The sequence below is a fragment of the Acanthochromis polyacanthus genome, chromosome 22 (genome assembly GCF_021347895.1).
Source record: "Acanthochromis polyacanthus isolate Apoly-LR-REF ecotype Palm Island chromosome 22, KAUST_Apoly_ChrSc, whole genome shotgun sequence".
In the NCBI taxonomy this organism is placed as follows: domain Eukaryota; kingdom Metazoa; phylum Chordata; class Actinopteri; family Pomacentridae; genus Acanthochromis; species Acanthochromis polyacanthus.
The window spans coordinates 21,288,880-21,306,149 of record NC_067134.1 but is presented as its reverse complement, the minus strand read 5'-3'; the positions used below and the strand labels follow the sequence as shown (position 1 = coordinate 21,306,149).

Here is a 17,270-nt window from a genome sequence, read left to right as displayed (position 1 = left end):
CAACGCATGTAATTTGTTTTAGCATTTAAATCAGCACAACGAATGTCTCTACGACAAGGGCAAACCCAGATTTGAATGTCACCCATGCAAAAAAAAAAAAAAAAACTACGTCAGACAGATTTACCAGTGATACACCAAAGAGAATGTTATTTCCTCTGCAGATGCACTCAAGTACAAAATCACCTCAGTCGTTCTGGAAATTATGGAATCATCTGGGAAAGACCATCTGAATTTTTATCATTTTTAGCAGATTTGTACTCCACACTACAGAACAATGCATACTTTAAATGAGCAAAATAACAGGTAATTTACACTGCAGTCTGATATTCAAAACAAGGCAGCAAATGAGCAAACTGACTGAGCCAAAGTCAACATGCCTCGATAGCATAAAAGAGTTGAGCTCCTCTCATAGACCAAAGCCGGAGTGACGGGACCTTGGGACAAATCTGGAATAATGATCTTCTATCCCTGCCAATGCGGCGGCTCACTCAAATCCCACTTAGAGGATTCTCGGGGCCGGCAGGCTTGTGCACAGTCCACAGTATCATGAAAAACCGTGCCGCCTTCCCTCTGCTGCGGGTGAATCAATATTAAGCACTCTTCATCCCCCCTCTTGGATGCATCAACAGCACTGAGCCCTCCGCGGTGGGGAGATGCCATTTGACAGGCTTTGGAGATTTTAATTCAGGCCCAGATTTTAATAGGTTCAGTCTGCGGAAGTGATTTCCTGTCGTGATGAGGGATGCTAATGCCCCACAACAGCCTTGTTTCAGCCACCTTAGCAGCTGGTAATGGCACTGTGGTTTCTCCTTTGCTCTCTCCATCTTTCTCACACCAGCTCCGTTTCATTTGCTGCTTCTCTTTTCATAAAAATATCTGAAACACACAACTGAGAAGTCGTACTGTTTTCACCCTGTAACACTCCGTGTCGTATTCCGATGAGGCAGGTTTATGTAACAGTGTGATGAGATTCAACAGATTTCGTGACTGTGGTCGGCAGGGGCTCCATTTTCAGTTCTACATTTTGTACAATAGTTTGGTTTCCAGTCAGTCAGCACTCTAATGACACATGAACGGATTAGCACGTTTCACAGCATGAGAAATTTGTTTGATTTGTTTTTATTTAACACAACATAGACTACATAGAATCAAACACAAATAGAATGTCTCTAGACATCTCCTGTCATTTGAAATTTGACCTCTAAAGCTTAATTTTAGATCTCTAAATCGTGTCTGTTAGCATTTATTTTCCTTCTTCTCTTTCCTTTGCTTTTTCTCTCATGTTTTGTTTTTTCCTTTCCTTTCCTTTCCTTTTCCCTTTCCCTTTTCCTTTCCGTTTTCTTTTTCTTTTCTTTTCCCTTCCTTTCCTGGTCTCCTCTCTTTCATTATGTTTTATTCTTTCCTTTCCTTTCCTTTCCTTTCCTTTCCTTTCCTTTCCTTTCCTTTCCTTTCCTTTGCCTCCTTCTCTCTCTTTTCTGTTTCATTTTTTGACTTTCCTTTGTCATTCTCCTTTCCTTTCATTTCCTCTCCATTATTTCCTCTCTGCTCCTACATAAAGCTGTTTTTTTTTAAATAAATGATCTAATAAACTTGTCACCGATGTATTCATCTCATTCAGACTACGCAGCCAAAACTCACATTTGCTTGTAACATGGAGGACTTGGCGCTGCAAGTGCTTCAGTATTTGTTTCTGTCACTATAAATACAGGATGGCGCTTTGTGAATTCAGTATATATATTTTTGAGTGTAAATTTACTCTCCTCAGACTTCTCAAACATGTCCTCCGTATATTATTTCCTCTGCAGATGCCTCTGACAGTTTACGATGGTTACTGTCACCAAAAAAGAATCACTTCAGTTGAACACATCGAACACGGAGAGATTGACAAGTGCAACACAATAAAGCCTATATTCAACATTCATTCATCCACTCCTCCATCTGCAGCCCAGCCATGCTTTCCTTTCCCTATCCATTTAATCCATCTGCCAATCTAGAGCTGTAAGATATGAGATTTAGTCAGCGTGGATAAACCTTTTAATCGTAACCGTGCCGTGTTTGACTTGAGCAGGGGCTCTTTGTGGTGTTAGTGGAGCTCTTACAGAAGAATCTCGCTCCAAGAAAATGGCCCTTTGGCAGTTTGGAAGTCAATATTGCGACTCTCAATTAGATTAGATCAAAAATTTAAAGATTGCTTTGGGTTTGTGTCATGGAAGCTGCAGAGAGAAAGATAAAATCAGCTACAAAGAAAGTATATAAGATAATACAGCAATCAACAGGGTAGTAAATGCTAAAAGAAACTGTCATGCTCAGTGAATACTGGGACTGATATGGATTCAGCAAAGCTTTTTACAGACAGAGAACATATTGTGAGGAGGTTTAAAAGACAATGCTTCCCCAAATGATCACTCAAGACTTGTTAAAATTATGAAAGTAGAGTTAAGACTTACAACTCTGGCCCCGCTTTGAACCACATCCCAGGTATATAAGACCTTTGTGATCTGAGTTCTAGTCCCCCAAAAATCAGCTTTTCTTCCGCTGACATGGTTTGAGGGAGTGGGCCCCATGGCTTAATCTTCATTTATACAGTACTGGTTATCTACAGTTTTATTGAGCTGATGATTTTATCCAAAGCGACGTACATCTGAGAGCAGATACAACACAACCAAGGATCTAGTCAGGAGAAAACAACCTGGATATGTGCCATGTTAAATCTAGGATGTGATCTAGGCTGTAGTCAGATCTTCCAATGAATGTAGCTGCATGTTGTGGAAACAGAGACCACAACAACCGTCCTTGTTCTGTTGTGTTTTGCATGTATAATATTCTGTAATTGTACCTCTCTTGTTCATAATGCATGAGCCCGTGTAGTCGTGTGTTGCTTCCTTGTTTTCATAGCTCTGTGTTGCAGTGATTTAGGTAAAAATAACTATTATTCATTATTATTTAGCTTCAATGCTAAATCCAAAGTGATCTGCATGAAGTGCATGAAGAAACCCCACTGCTAGCTGGTGTTTTGTTGGTGTAATTGCGGAGTGATTGTAGACTATGGAGTAGATTTAATACAGAGCTATTAATGACCCCGTGTAGAATCCGGGCTAACAGTATGTAACCTGTGGCTACCCTGAACATACAACTTCATGAAGCAGATGCTATGCTTCCATTACAATCAATGAAAGGTACATTTACAGTCCATCGGCAACAAAAAGCCCTGAAAAACTCGATCAGCCTTCTGTTTATATTTTTAATGCACGGTGTGTGCGGCCTTTGCACAAAGAAATGGGTCATAAAGTGCTTTTTTAAATCTTTTTTTATAATGAAATTGCTGGTCTTCTGGAGTCTTGGTCACCTTCTATGCATTTTATTTACCAGTACCAGCATGTGGTTGCATAGTAACTTTATCCCTTACAAAGTCTGCTGTCATCTGTACATGTAAACTTAGCCATAATATACAAATTCTTCATAGTTCCTAAGATGAAAAATCATAATTTCAAATTCAGTGCTTAAAGCTGAACTGGACATCTGGGTCACCTTGATTGAGCAACAGCAAACCACCCACCTGATGCCTTCAGTGCCCTCTATTCTGTGAATCATTTCAGATTCGTGCTTTGTATTCTGCTATTTGAAGGATACAGGATTCACCAGGAAAGTGTCTGTCAGTGTACGTGTCCATGATTTGGTTACTACAAAGCTACAAGTGTATGTTTGGTGAATGCTTTTGAGAAATCAAAGCACATAGAAGAAAACCCACAACAACAACCTCAACATAGTGTTACGGTGTCTTTAGATTTTCAGATAAACAGCTTAGCCCTCACATTTTCTGGTGCAGAGTTGAAAGAGCATTCGAAAGCATACATTTACTGAACTATACGTGCATATTTGAAAGTGTAACATAATGCCAAGGAACATGATCTTATTTGCTCGTCGACCTCCAGCAGCGTATAAACAGAAACTGTGTGAACTGTGTGTGCAGGCGGATATCCGGACCAGTTTTGAGGAGCTTTACCGCAAGATGTCACAACGGGAGGAGTTTCGCTGGATGATGCTGAGGATCAAACGCATGGCCGAGCCGTGGGTCAGCGCCATCCGATCGCTGGCTGCCAAGCAGAACCTGGCCAAGCGGCGGAGGAAGAAGGTGGGCATGACATGAAGTGCTCTGGAGAATTTCGGGAAGCGAGCGAGATAGCTCACATTTAGAATGAGAGCCTGCCTCTGTCAGTGTGAGTTCTCTCTCCCTTTATGTCGGGGAGTTTGTTTTGGTTTCTTTAGGCAGGATCACTGCTCATATTTGCGCTAACCACACAGTTGTTTATGCTAAAGAACCTTTGTTCGTGCTGTCTGAAGCATAAAATTGCTGCTTCCTTTATGCCATGGCGGTTTTTTTCAGGGAAGACTGACTAGACAGAGTGTTCAGAATAATGAATGAGAAGCTTTTGTGAGCTGGATGTACTGTTGGTGTAATTAACATATCAGCTGGTGACAGAATACCATGTGAAATGTCTGAAGTTATTACTTTAAGCAGCTAACAGACACACAGGGACAGACTGAGCAGGTAAAATGAGCGAAACTTTGAATTTGGTTAACTAATTGGGGAGAGAATGCTGGTTTCACAGAAATCTTAACAGTTGATTTAGCACAATAGTAATTTTTAGCTCCCTTAAAGTGAGTAGAGGTAGGAAGTTTCTCAAACCACTTCCCAAAAGCTGTTAGGCTGTTGACATAAACACTCCTCTGACACACAAAAATTCACATTCCTGCACTTATTCACACTTACTGCACGCCCCAATTTTGCTCGGAGAAGAAATGGTGACGGGAAAGGAGTGACACGGATATTCAATTGTGTTCCAAGTTGGTAGCAGCTCCCAGCACTGAATAATGTGCTTTACAATTTCCACCGGCCTTGTGAATAATTCACATCACATTCCCGTGATACCGTGGTGCCGATGCAAAGCAGCATCCCCTTTAGCAAAGCTGAGAGAAACAAGAAATCTCCACATCTATACGTCTATCTGTGTTTTCTCGCCTACCCCTCCTTACTGGTGTGAGTCTATAATTAAACAAAAAGCATTTTCTCCTTCTCCCTTCAAAGCCAGTTCTTTATTTCAGCTGCTAATCTCTTTTGGATATTAATCCACACATATTAATCCTCCACTGGTGTGCTCTGGCAACGAGGCTGGCTGTCAACAATGGAATAAAAACAACAAATCGGTCACTTCAAACAAAGCCTGCTGTTACTTTCTGCTCCTGCTGTGGAACACTGTGTTCCCCTCAGCACCTGAAAACCCTCCTGTGTGTTTGCTTGTGCGTGTTGTTCATACTTTACTTGAGTGTTTTTCTCGGTGTGTGCATTGTTCACCTGACAGCTTTCAGACAAAAAGTGGAGCTGCTTCTCCAGTCCCTGACTAGGATAAACATGTTTTTATTTTTTACACTCCCCATGTAAAATCTTTTCAGATAGGAGCTCTTTGAATTATTTGTCTGTCACTCTTCTACAGGGAAATCTCTTCTAGCTACATCTTGTCTTATATAATACATTTAGTAGCATTAAAAAACAGCCACATCTCTCACTATAAATGAAATACTTTACTACATTAGTCACCAGTGTCACTTATTTCCTCCAACAGATCCTGGTCCACTTGGGTCTGCTGACCAAGGAGTCGGGCTTTAAGATAGCAGAAAATGCCTTCAGCGGTGGCCCATTGGGCGAGTTGGTCCAGTGGAGTGATCTGATAACCACGTTGTACCTGCTGGGCCACGACGTTCGCATTTCCGCCTCCTTGACTGAGCTCAAAGAGTGAGTAGTACCAAGTATTGCCATCAGTTAACCCTTAATCGACTATTTAAATTGCTCCTAGTGATGTACTTGGAGAAAGCAGACGACTGTGACTTGTTCTAAGTTGGACTGCATAAAATAATTATGAATGAGCAAAAAGAGCAATATCAACATTCTTTTGTCTGAATAAATCGTTGCATCTTCTCAGCATATTAACACATCACTTCCTAAAAGCCCCATCGCCAATTAGAGGCACATTACGGTGGTAACCCACAAACCTCATTCCCTTTTCCTCTAATGGCATCTGCCTGCTATCAGACAGAATTGTCAACACGTTACACAACACCTCAGTCTCGATGGAAAGTGAAGCCTTATTCTTAAACTTAAATTGAGGAGTAAAAGATGTTAGATGTGAGCTTGAGTAAACATGTGCATCATGTTGGTTGCATCCTGCTGTTTTACCTGTAAATATTTTGCACTAAGCGTACTAATGGGTTCACACTGACGTTTCGTACATTTTGGCATACTATTGTAGTGGACTAAATATCATGTTTGTATTAAATTTTTGTTGCACTGTTGGTCGCTTTACTCACTGAAACAGCAAATGTTCAGAAACAAAAACACCAGAAAAGGTTTCGTAACATATGCAGGAACCAGTTTTTCAGCATCACTCTGAGACGGGATGTTGTGAATATTTTGACACCATTTCACATGTGAAAGGAGGCTACTCTAAAGACCTGTTTGATGTGTGAGTTCAAGGATATATCCTGGTCAGTGATCACTCCTTAATTCAAAGTTGAAAAGCAACAAATGAGGAAAATGCTCAAGGGGCTTAATACGTTGTATAATCACTGTATAATCCAAATCCTATGTGAATAAGGTCAATAGTCAGCCTTCCAAACATTTGTTTCGCACCATAAAATAAATAAACCTACATCCTCAACAATATTTGCTTAATTGCCTGAGGGTAGAAAGATGTCACTCCTGTGTTATTTACAAACTATCACCTGACATGTTTGATATTTGTATGCTGCTTGGATACAGTTTGATACGAACTGCTTCTGCGAGTTTTGTCTTTCAGACTAAACTAAACGTTTTATCTTTTGTGTTTTGCATGATTTGTCCTCACTATGTCAGGGGTGAATTCTCTCTTTTTCTTTTTTGAGGTCACAAATGCACAGAGGTTTAATAGAAATAAATCGACAAATGTTGTTTGTCCACCTCCAAACAGAAATATCCTGCACATTTTAAGCCTTTTGCACCATCAAGAAACCTGAATTTGGAAAATTCCTTTTAATCTGTTGTTTAGAAAGAATTTGTATACGTACTTATGTTGATGGTTTCTTAGCCAGTATCGGTTTGGTATACGTGCTCTAGTTGACTTTAACAGCTGACCTTTTAGAGGCTGTTTGTTCAGTGGCATTAAATGCAGAAACCAGAAAGCCAAAGGTGACATATTGAAACATGTTTTGACGCATGTGGATCGATACGTTGTTTCAAAACTGATTTTAATTCCAAGGTTTTTTTCCCCAGGATCATGCGGAAGGTTATGGGGAACAAATCCAGCTGCCCCACTCAGGGCGACAAGGTGGTGGAGCTTATTTACATCGACATCGTGGGTCTCACCCAGTTTAAAAAGACGCTGGGGCCTTCCTGGGTCCACTACCAGTGAGTACATTTATATTATGAATTTAAAGTCTCTTAAAATCTGTTTTCTCAATCAGTGACTGTTGCACTTTTTACTCTTTCTGTTTTTTTTCTGTGTTTTTTCTAGTTTTGCATTTAAGGATTTATTACATATTAGGATTTTATGGAGTTAGAACAGTCTCATAATTCACAAATGCACACAGAAGAATTCACACATGTGAACTGGGATTCACAAATGTAAACTGCAATCCACAAATAAATTAAGAAAGTTCACAAATGTATTTGTGAACTTTCTTAATTTATTTGTGGATTGCAGTTTACATTTGTGAATCCCAGTTCACATGTGTGAATTCTTCTGTGTGCATTTGTGGATTGCAGTTTACATTTGCGAATTCTTCTGTGTGCATTTGTGAATTATGAGACTGTTCTAACTCCATAGGATTTAAGCCATATTTGAATCAAAATCTGACAGTAGCAGTGGTTGTGGTGTTACGAGGACACACATCTAAAATGATCAGTTAGATTTTACGCCATTTACTTGTGACCATAAATATTTTTCAATGTTGTTTTTGGGACATTAATGCATTTTCTCTAACAATGATACAACATCCAACATTATATTTGTGCAAAATATGTACAGAGAGGTTTTGTTATTTGATATGAGAAGCAGCATTACTATTTTTATGCTGCGTATTGACGCATCTGCTGTATAGTAAGAAACAGATTAAGTTTTAGATCAAGCATAAATTTACACACTGTGAGATGCAGAAACAAAACACTTGAAGCTTTAATTTAGTTCCATTTTTTTTATAACTTCCATTCATCCAGGGAGTTTCTGCTGAGCATGCTCTGTCTGTTTCACTCCCCCCACACTCACATATTTTCACACTTCTCAATGTGGTCAAAGTTTGGCATTAGTTTGCTGGAAGTGGCTGTTGTGAAATCTGCTCGAGTGGTTAAATATCACACATTGTAAGTTACTGATTGAACAAGGTCCAGCGTTTTCTTGCTTTATCTCATTATGTCAGCCAGTCAATGAATTTGGTAATTTGTTCAGGTCTTTACCCCCGTGCTGCAGCTTCCCACTGTGGTTTGACAGCAGGCACAGGGCATTGAGTTGAGGTTTGTCTGACACTTGTTGGGACAATGAGTCTATTTTCTGCTCGTACATTACCACAATTTCCCAAAAGGCCCAAGGAGCGTCTGTTGTTCATGATGTTGTCAGCGACCGAGTCTATTCTTTCTCCGAGTGCTCCGCTGAGGACTGTAGATTAGGCCATCCTGGTTTGTTTTGAAAAAGCTCCCGTCAGCTCCGAGTGACAGGAAAAGAGAAGGAACAATAAGTCTGGGGGCACTAATGGCCCCGCTGGTTCCTCCTGCTTGTCACCAGGTTTTGTTTGCCTGCGACATAACACCTTAAACCGCATCCGCTCGCTTTGTGCCCCGAGGAAATTGATTCAGCCTCAGGCATAATGTGAGGTCCAGATGCTGTTTGCTGCATTATTTCTCCCACCATTATTGAGCATTTATGTCGGAGCACTTAATGCCACTGTACGTTTTGTGGGCGCTTTGTGAAAGAAGACGTGCAAGTACATGTTGGAAACATCTTTCCACTCTTTCTTTTTTCACAAAGTGTAACCTAATCAGTTTCACTGCTCGTTCCTTGTGCCAAAGTGTCTTTTACTTTACTGTCTTCTGGTAGAAGTGAATTACATTTCTTGGCTTTGTGGTCTGACAGTCCCACAAACCCTTTATGAAGGCACTTCAGTCTTTATTTGTTACACAGGGAGCTGCCCTATGGATGGAACATGCAATGTTTGTTTATATGTCAAACTTCCAATAAGCTCAGCCTTTTTTGTTGGTTTATTTTTTGTGTTTAGTGACAAAATAAGCAAGTCTCTCAGGCCTGTTTGTGATTAATGTGTTTTGTTATTGCTCCAGTCTTGTGGCTATCCGTCTTACTGTGTATCACCGTGTTTCACACAACTCCAGAGGAATGGGAATACTCTCAATTATTGTTGTCTCTGTGTAAAATAGAATCCCGTTCAACAAGTTAGTGGACTAGTGGAAATGTGCAGAAAATGTGTTCATGTATGCAAGTTATATATCTGCCTTTGAAAACAAAATTGCAGAAGTGAAACTGAAGCAATGAAAAATTAGTCATCAGCTTTGTGATGTTCCACGAGTTTGATTTCATCATTCTGTGTCTTTGTCCTGTGGCTAGCTCTTTGTCTTTTTGTCTCTTCTGTTTTCTATTTTAATTCATCACATTGTCACTTTATTTTGCCAAAAACATGGTTTTGATTTGGACACTTTGGATTCAGTTGAAGCACCTCCAATAAATTGACAGTTAGCCATGGTTGGTAACCTTAAGTTTCACTTTGTGAGCATGCAGGTCAAACATCAGCCATACTTTGTCAGACATGTCTGACATTCAGCTTTTTGGGGGTCACTTTTGCAAATTTGCAGATCATCCAGATGGTTGGGCTGTACAGTGGATTGGTGGTTAGCACTTTTGCCTTGCAGCTAGAAGGTCCCTGGTTCACGTCTCTTCCTTCCCGGGATCTTGGAGTTTGCATGTTCTCCCTGTGCATGCGTGGGTTTTCTCCAGGTGCTCCAGCTTCCTCCCACAGTCCAAAAATATGCTGAGGTTAATTGGTAATTCCAAATTGTCCGTAGGTATGAATGAGAGTGTGATTGTTTGTTTGTATATGTTGCCCTTGCACAGTGGCGTAGTGGTTAGCACTTTCGCCTTGCAGCAAGAAGGTCCCGGTTCAAATCCCGGGGTGGGCCTGGGATCTTTCTGCATGGTGTTTGCATGTTCTCCCTGTGCATGCGTGGGTTTTCTCCGGGTACTCCGGCTTCCTCCCACAGTCCAAAAATATGCTGAGGTTAATTGATCACTCTAAATTGCCCGTAGGTATGAATGTGAGTGTGATTGTTTGTCTGTATATGTAGCCCTGTGACAGACTGGTGACCTGTCCAGGGTGTCCCCTGCCTTCGCCCGAGTCAGCTGGGATAGGCTCCAGCACCCCCGCGACCCTAGTAAGTATAAAGCAGTGTATAGAGAATGGATGGATGGATGTTGCCCTCTGATAGACTGACGACCCAAGTCAGATGGGATAGGCTCTGACCTTTCCATGACCCTAATGAGGATTAAATGGTGTAGATAGGGAATGGATCCAGATGGTTGCTAAAGAAAATCTCTAAATAGGTTCAGTTTATAAGCTGATTGAATGTTTGCTGTTTTGAGTCAGCTTATCAACTGAATACAACATGTTTGATAAAGCAAGGTGGCACGTGAGCTAATCAGAATCTTTGTCTATATTAATTTATTGTTTGATAAATTTTTATGGCAGCAATTCAAGTCAATGTTACTTAGAGCACGCTGTCAATAAATGGGACTGTCATTGATTCACGTGGAGACAATGTGAGCTAAAAATAGCAGGTAATAATGAGACGTTATTAGTTGGATGAGACTTTCGTGCTTTTACAAGACAGACCATGAAGTGATATGTCTGCATATCATCCAGCTGTTGTGTTTAGCCTCAGGGGTTTGCAGATATGTCCCTCATTTAGATACCTATAAGATAAAAACTCCCATGTGATACCACTGTTTCCTAATGACCCGCGTGGGACTGCTGTGTTTATTTCACATGGGAGATAATCTTGACAGGAGACAAACTTATTATTTACAATAGCTCTTGTTATACATTATCCAGTTGGTATCACTTCAGGTGGGTTACATCCTGAGGAAACTATCCTCTCATCCTCTCTCACTCAGCCCATCTTGATTGGAATAACACACCAAGTGTCACCCAGTGCATACTTGTGAAGCTGAACAGCCACATCATGACGCCCACGAGCCACGGGCCTCTCTGCAGCCATATTTACATCATGTTTATGGCTCCAACATCGCATCACCATCTGCTGAGAATACATCTACCAGGGACAGATGAGGGTTGTTTTTCTCTGGAGCGACCGGAGATGGCATGTGGGCATGTTGTTGTTGTTGTTGTTATTCTGCTTTCAGTCTAAAGTTTCCTCCTGGTGAATGTGTTTCCAGGCTCCTCGCTCTCCCAGGGCACTTCACAGTTCACACAGCCAGCTGTGGCAGCGTCTGGGTGGGCGGAGAGACAGTCACTGGAAGAGAGGGAGATTTTTGTTGTTGGAGATGTCACAGAGAGAGATGAGTGCATATATACCGGTATATACTTGCCTACCGGTCTGCTTACAACTGGCTGCTTCTAGTTACACTGATTATTTAGCCCTAAGAAGATTCTGGCACGAGATGGTCAATAAAACAGGCTTGATTTGAAAAGAGAGTAATTTGTGTCCAAGTCAACAGATTGATATCAGCTCATTGGCCCTTATGCCTTCTTTAACAAAAAGAAGAAAAAAACAACGTGAATAGGAGAGGGCAGTGCAGACAACACACAGTCAACAATGTGGGAGTTGGACGGCGACTGTAGAGCATGGAGTTAAAGGTCAGCAGGCGATTACGATTCCCTCCTCTGGTTGTGGTCTAATTAATCCTGCAATGTGACCTTTGAGTCAGCCATGATGCTCATACACAGTCTCATACCTCCACTGGACAGGACTTATCTGACACTTTATTTCCGTCATCTTAAATGGAGCTGTTGGAAAATAGTTTTCTATTTTGTATACATATAATCAAGCCCCAAATTATTCATACTCCTAGCAAATTTTGACTTCCTTTTATTCAACCAGCAAGTTTGTTTTTGATTGGAAATGACACAGGTGTTTTTATAAGATGATGTACAAGAGGCGTCATTGTGGGAAAAAAAATTCTTAGCTTTTATTTACATTTAAAAGTAACTTTAAGTCAAAATTTGCTTGGAGTATGAATTATTTCGGGCTTGACTGTATATGATTGGGCTTCGGACACTGCCATTTATTTTCCCTTTGTGGCATTGAATCTTTTTCAGGCCATTCTTCAAAACTTTTATATTGATGACCTTTCCCAAAAACCCATTTTTATTGTGTCTCGTATGTGGGGTACAAAATATAAACTGGGTAAGAAAGAGTTGAAGTGTTAAAAATGATTAGCCATTCAGAATGAACACACCAAATGTTTTGCTGTTGGCTGCAAGAGTGAACACAAGAGTCTTCATGTACTTGCAGCATTTGAGGAACTGAGGATCTAGTGGAATACTTCTATTATTGATAGTAATGTCACTACAACAATCGAAAAACCAAAAGTAGTATCATGTTTTGTGGGTCTTCTGGCTTACTCGGATGGTATAATTAGGTGTTAAATTAGGTTATCTTGGACTGGTTGCTGTGTGCTTCACTTGGGCTCTAATAAACACTTAAAAACCAAGTCAAGAATATAGATTGGAGACAATAACTGTGTAAAAAAAAGCACTTTCTTCAAGTAACTGGCTTTGAGCACATACAATAAAAACTCTGTAAAGAGTTGATATTATAATTGTTAAATTGATGTTGTTAAAGATGTATACATACAATACAGAAGTCTGTGCTTCTGGCCACAAACAGCCATTAAATTTCTTTATCTTGTCATAGGTGCATGTTGAGGGTGCTGGATTCGTTTGGAACGGAACCAGAGTTCAACCACGCCCACTACGCCCAGTCCAAGGGTCACAAGACGCCATGGGGGAAGTGGAACCTCAACCCACAGCAGTTCAACACCATGTTCCGTAAGTCGCCAACACACTTACAATCATCACCAAAATTACCAGAAAGCATCATCTCTGAGAGAAATTATGTGGTTTAAATAAGGTATGCATGTGGGTTTTAAAAAATCATGTATTCCTGTTTACAGAATGAAAACCACCACCTCTAAATCAACAGGTTGACAGTGTAAAAAGGTCCCTGATGCTTCCAAAATGCAAAGTTACTCGAGCGTGTTGAGCAGCAGGGCTGAGGATAACACTTTTCTTCCTCACAACATGACTCTGATAGATTCCATCATCTCTTTAAGTCCCCCATTCGAGCTGCCAAACACAGCTACTTCCGACATAAATCAGTTTAAATGTTCAGCACCCTTGGTCGTTGTCAATGTACATAGTTCCAGTGAGATTTTGTCGGGTAAAATAATGTTTTTGTTGGAAAAGAGGCATCAAAGATCCTCAGAAAATTCAGCACGGTGCTAGCTAATGGACTATCATCAAGCAGATTAGTAAGTAAGAGGTCAGGCACTCAGCTCTCCATTTTGCTGTGATTATGAATGTAGGACATGGAGGGTTTTATAGCACAGTGTGTGCACGCATCGTTCCTACCGTGAGATCTGCCTGTAACTGGAGTCAACTGCATTTGCTGAGGTGGATGAGCGGTGGCAGCGCTGCAGAGGAGAGAGCATTTTTTGGGGAGGAAAGGGAGCCATCCCCCGAGGGTACTGACCTTTTCCCCGTGGCTAAGAGAAAGTGAAATGCTACCCCTACAATCCCCGGTTACGAGGTGAGGCCCGGAGCTATCCAGAATGCCACTGCACCTGAATGGGCCCTTTGTCTGCTGAATAGGGTATGTCTTTCTCATAACACACTGGGGCCTTTGCACAAAATCCAGTTAAGAGTCGCTGGGTTAGATGGTATCGCTACTGAAACAAGTGCACGGCGGTGTGGTCGAGTGTTAAAACCACAGAATGGCATCACTTCCAGGCACAAGAGACGCTCTCCATTGTGCAGTGCAACACCTTCCTTCAGGCTAAAGACTAGTAGGTGAAATATGCACCAGAACAGTTTCTTATTGTCATTAGACTGTAGAATTTTTATTTTAACAAGTAGTGTGAGTGTCTGAAGATGTGTTTCTTTCACTTTGATTGGACGCTGTGTGATATTTACAGCTTCTGGACATTTTAGCAACGCTGAGGCAACTCCCATATTTAGCTGTTGTTGGAATGTTTTTATACGGTTCATCCAAGAAGGTAAACCCAACTTTACAGCCACTTTGTAACAAATTTATTCAATCCAATCTTTGTATTTTTTCTGTTTAAAATTGTATCTCAACTCACCTATTAAATGTAGATGTAACAACGGTCAAATCAGGCTCCAGCAGGTAATTTATTCTACATTTGGATTGGTCCATTTGTTACGATTAGGCAGTGCTCCATAAATCATTGGTTGGGGGAATTGGGAGTGTGTGGCCTCTGGTCAATAAGACAAGACAAGGCCAAATTGACCTCATTAATCTATTTCAGTCGGGATAGCTGCGAGTATTTTTCTAGTACACAACTTGTGTTTGACCCGGCTGTCTAAGTAAAGTTGTGTGCTAGCATGACTCATTCATAATCTAGAGAGCTCAACACTTCCAAATATAATGTAGTTGTGCATTGCTGTGGGTCAGAATGAGATGTAGGGGTTCAAGTCCTTTCAAGTGTAATTCAATCATGCAGCACTTTATCAGCTTGAAGTTTGTTATGAAGGACGTTCTCGTATGTGGGGGGAGATAGATTCTTAAAATCTGGTGAAACTCATACATTGAAGAGTATCTTAACCAGCTTTCTATGTGTTTTTCAGCGCCATTTTACTCTTTTGTAGGAGGTTTATGAAATCACGACCCTTCTAAATACACTGACTTGCTACCAAAAGTCCACTTTATGCCTCATCTGCATTTTTCCTTTGTGCTTCCCTGCAGCCGAATGTTTAATCCCTTCCGGCAATAATGATGAATACTGGTCAGAGGTTGAACGCAGCAGCAGATAGTATTTATCTTTGAAGCATTGCCAACTGCATAATCGACCCTGAGATCTGCCAGGCTGATAGTCCCTTTAAAGCTTTGATTGATAAGGTTGCTGGCACACCCTTTCACTGAAGTTTTTTTTCTCTTTCTATCTGTGAGGGATCAATAGAGCAGCACTGTGCGGTCTCTGACTGCGTCTTCTGTACATGTTGTCCAACAGCTCGACAACACTCTTAAAACACCATGAAATGCAGAAAAATTAATTCCTCAAAGTATCATTGGTAGGATTAGCAAACAGAAACACCGTTTGACACCTATTCTAGTGTAATTAAGCACCTCCTGCTGTGATCCTACCCTGTATTATTTCAAGCCTTTTCAAATGCTTGCTTTGATTGATTACAGTGGTTTAATACATTAGAAGTGGTGCAGAAAAGCTGCGACACTGGAGTCCAGAAATGCCGTGCAAACATAAAATGGCTTCATTATTTGCACTGCGGGATTTTTTATTTGGAAAAATGAAATATATTTTTAGTCCCTCTCTGGTCATTTATTAAATCCCTGTATAGCAACGTCAAGTTGTAATATTATAGTAATTCAGACAGATAGAATTAAATAGGAAACCAATTCCAAAGACGAAGAATGATACAGGAAGTCTGACAGGATTTGCTCCTGAACTTGCGTTTGAAATCCTACAGGTCTGAATCTGAGTTTTTGAGGTTGTCAATAATACATAATGTGCAAGTGTGGCTTATTCTGCTCACAATGCAACCTCATAGAAAACAGCACATGGATATGTTTAGAGTCTGTAATATTTTACTAAGATTCACTAAATGTGGGTGATACAGTGTCTTTCTACGTGTTTCATAACAGGTAGCAACATATCAAAAGCCAAACACAGAGATGGACCCACATTTTCCACAATTACTCTGATCAGATGATCCATTTAAGATGTAAAAATGTAATAAATTATACGTGTGCATAGTGCTGGAGGGTATTGCAAGATTTCAAAGAATACTCTGAGAGAAATGCTTTGTTCTGCAGTCTGTATCCAGATCCTTCACGTGTTGAGTCCAGAACAAATCAAACGATCAAACTTCACTTCATGTGTTTAGCCTGAAATGCTCAACAGTTAAAATCTCCGAGGTGCATGTGTGCAAACTTTTCAGGTGCGTCTTCTTCATGTTCACCCTTCGGGCTGATTCAGATACATTTTAGGAGCACGAAGTCTTTGATGTGGAGTTTTTAATTCACTGGAGATTTTAGTGCTGATGATGCAAATCTTTTTTTCTGTCAGACCAGCAGTATAAAAGTTAGTCTGTTGTAAAGGGAGTCTCCAAGTGTAAAGTCAACGTTAAGCACATAATCTGTAGTTTGTGACTTGGGATTACATTAGTCTGGCATTTTTCTGTGTGAAATGATGAATAGTCAGCTTCTGTTTCTGCTTTAACTGCTTCTACACTGGACACACAAACATCCTAAAGCGTCTCTGCCACTGACACCTCTTCACCCTCCGTCCTCGTCTCAGCCCAACCAGATTGCACCAGTGTCGACTTCCAGTCTAGCAGAGCGAGTCTGGGCTTCCTTTGCTCGCGAGTTTGTCGAGAGCGACAAAGCAGCTGCTTCTCCGGCGACGCTGTTCTCCCTGGCTGTTTGTTAGCTAATAGCGAATGAAGCTGTGGCAAGTTGAGTGACATTTTGAGTGGCGGCTCTAGTGGGAGAAGAGGCATCTGTTGCCAAACGCATCAAGAGGGCTGAACACTAATTAACAGTCTGTCCTGTTTACACAGTTAGTTTGGTGCATGAGTGTTAGTGCTGCCACTTCCTAATACCAAGGACCAAGTCTGCCTCTCTGCCATCAGAAACCCTCTCTGTCTTGTAATGGAATATTTGTATTTATTTATGAATTAGAATTTTCTAATATAGCTTATAGCATAGTGTATGACTAGCAATATGCTTGCTAAAATTAGCTAACTTGCTAATAGAAGACATAATGTTACCTTTGTTATAAAAATACATAATACAGTATTTTTATTCTCATACAAAGTCGTTGGAACTTAACTGTTTAACCTCTTTCTAATTCGAAAACAATATATTTTATTGTTGTGAAAGCAGAAATACTACTCTGGTGTCTCTTTATGTCATGCCCAAATCAGTCGTCCCTCCATTTTCATTTTGTCATCATCCCTCAATC

At 40.6% G+C, this 17,270-nt stretch overlaps 1 protein-coding gene across 5 annotated transcripts in view; it reads left to right on the top strand.

Moving 5' to 3' along the window:
• mgat5 (alpha-1,6-mannosylglycoprotein 6-beta-N-acetylglucosaminyltransferase) overlaps window positions 1-17,270 on the top strand; it is a 98,403-nt gene that overhangs the window by 48,290 nt on the left and 32,843 nt on the right. For all 5 annotated transcript variants that reach the window (XM_051943575.1, XM_051943571.1, XM_051943574.1 and 2 more), the window contains 4 exons: window positions 3,971-4,132; window positions 5,622-5,791; window positions 7,304-7,438; window positions 12,965-13,098. In XM_051943575.1, the coding sequence (XP_051799535.1) occupies window positions 3,971-4,132; window positions 5,622-5,791; window positions 7,304-7,438; window positions 12,965-13,098 (601 nt within the window). The remainder of the gene's footprint in view (window positions 1-3,970; window positions 4,133-5,621; window positions 5,792-7,303; window positions 7,439-12,964; window positions 13,099-17,270) is intronic.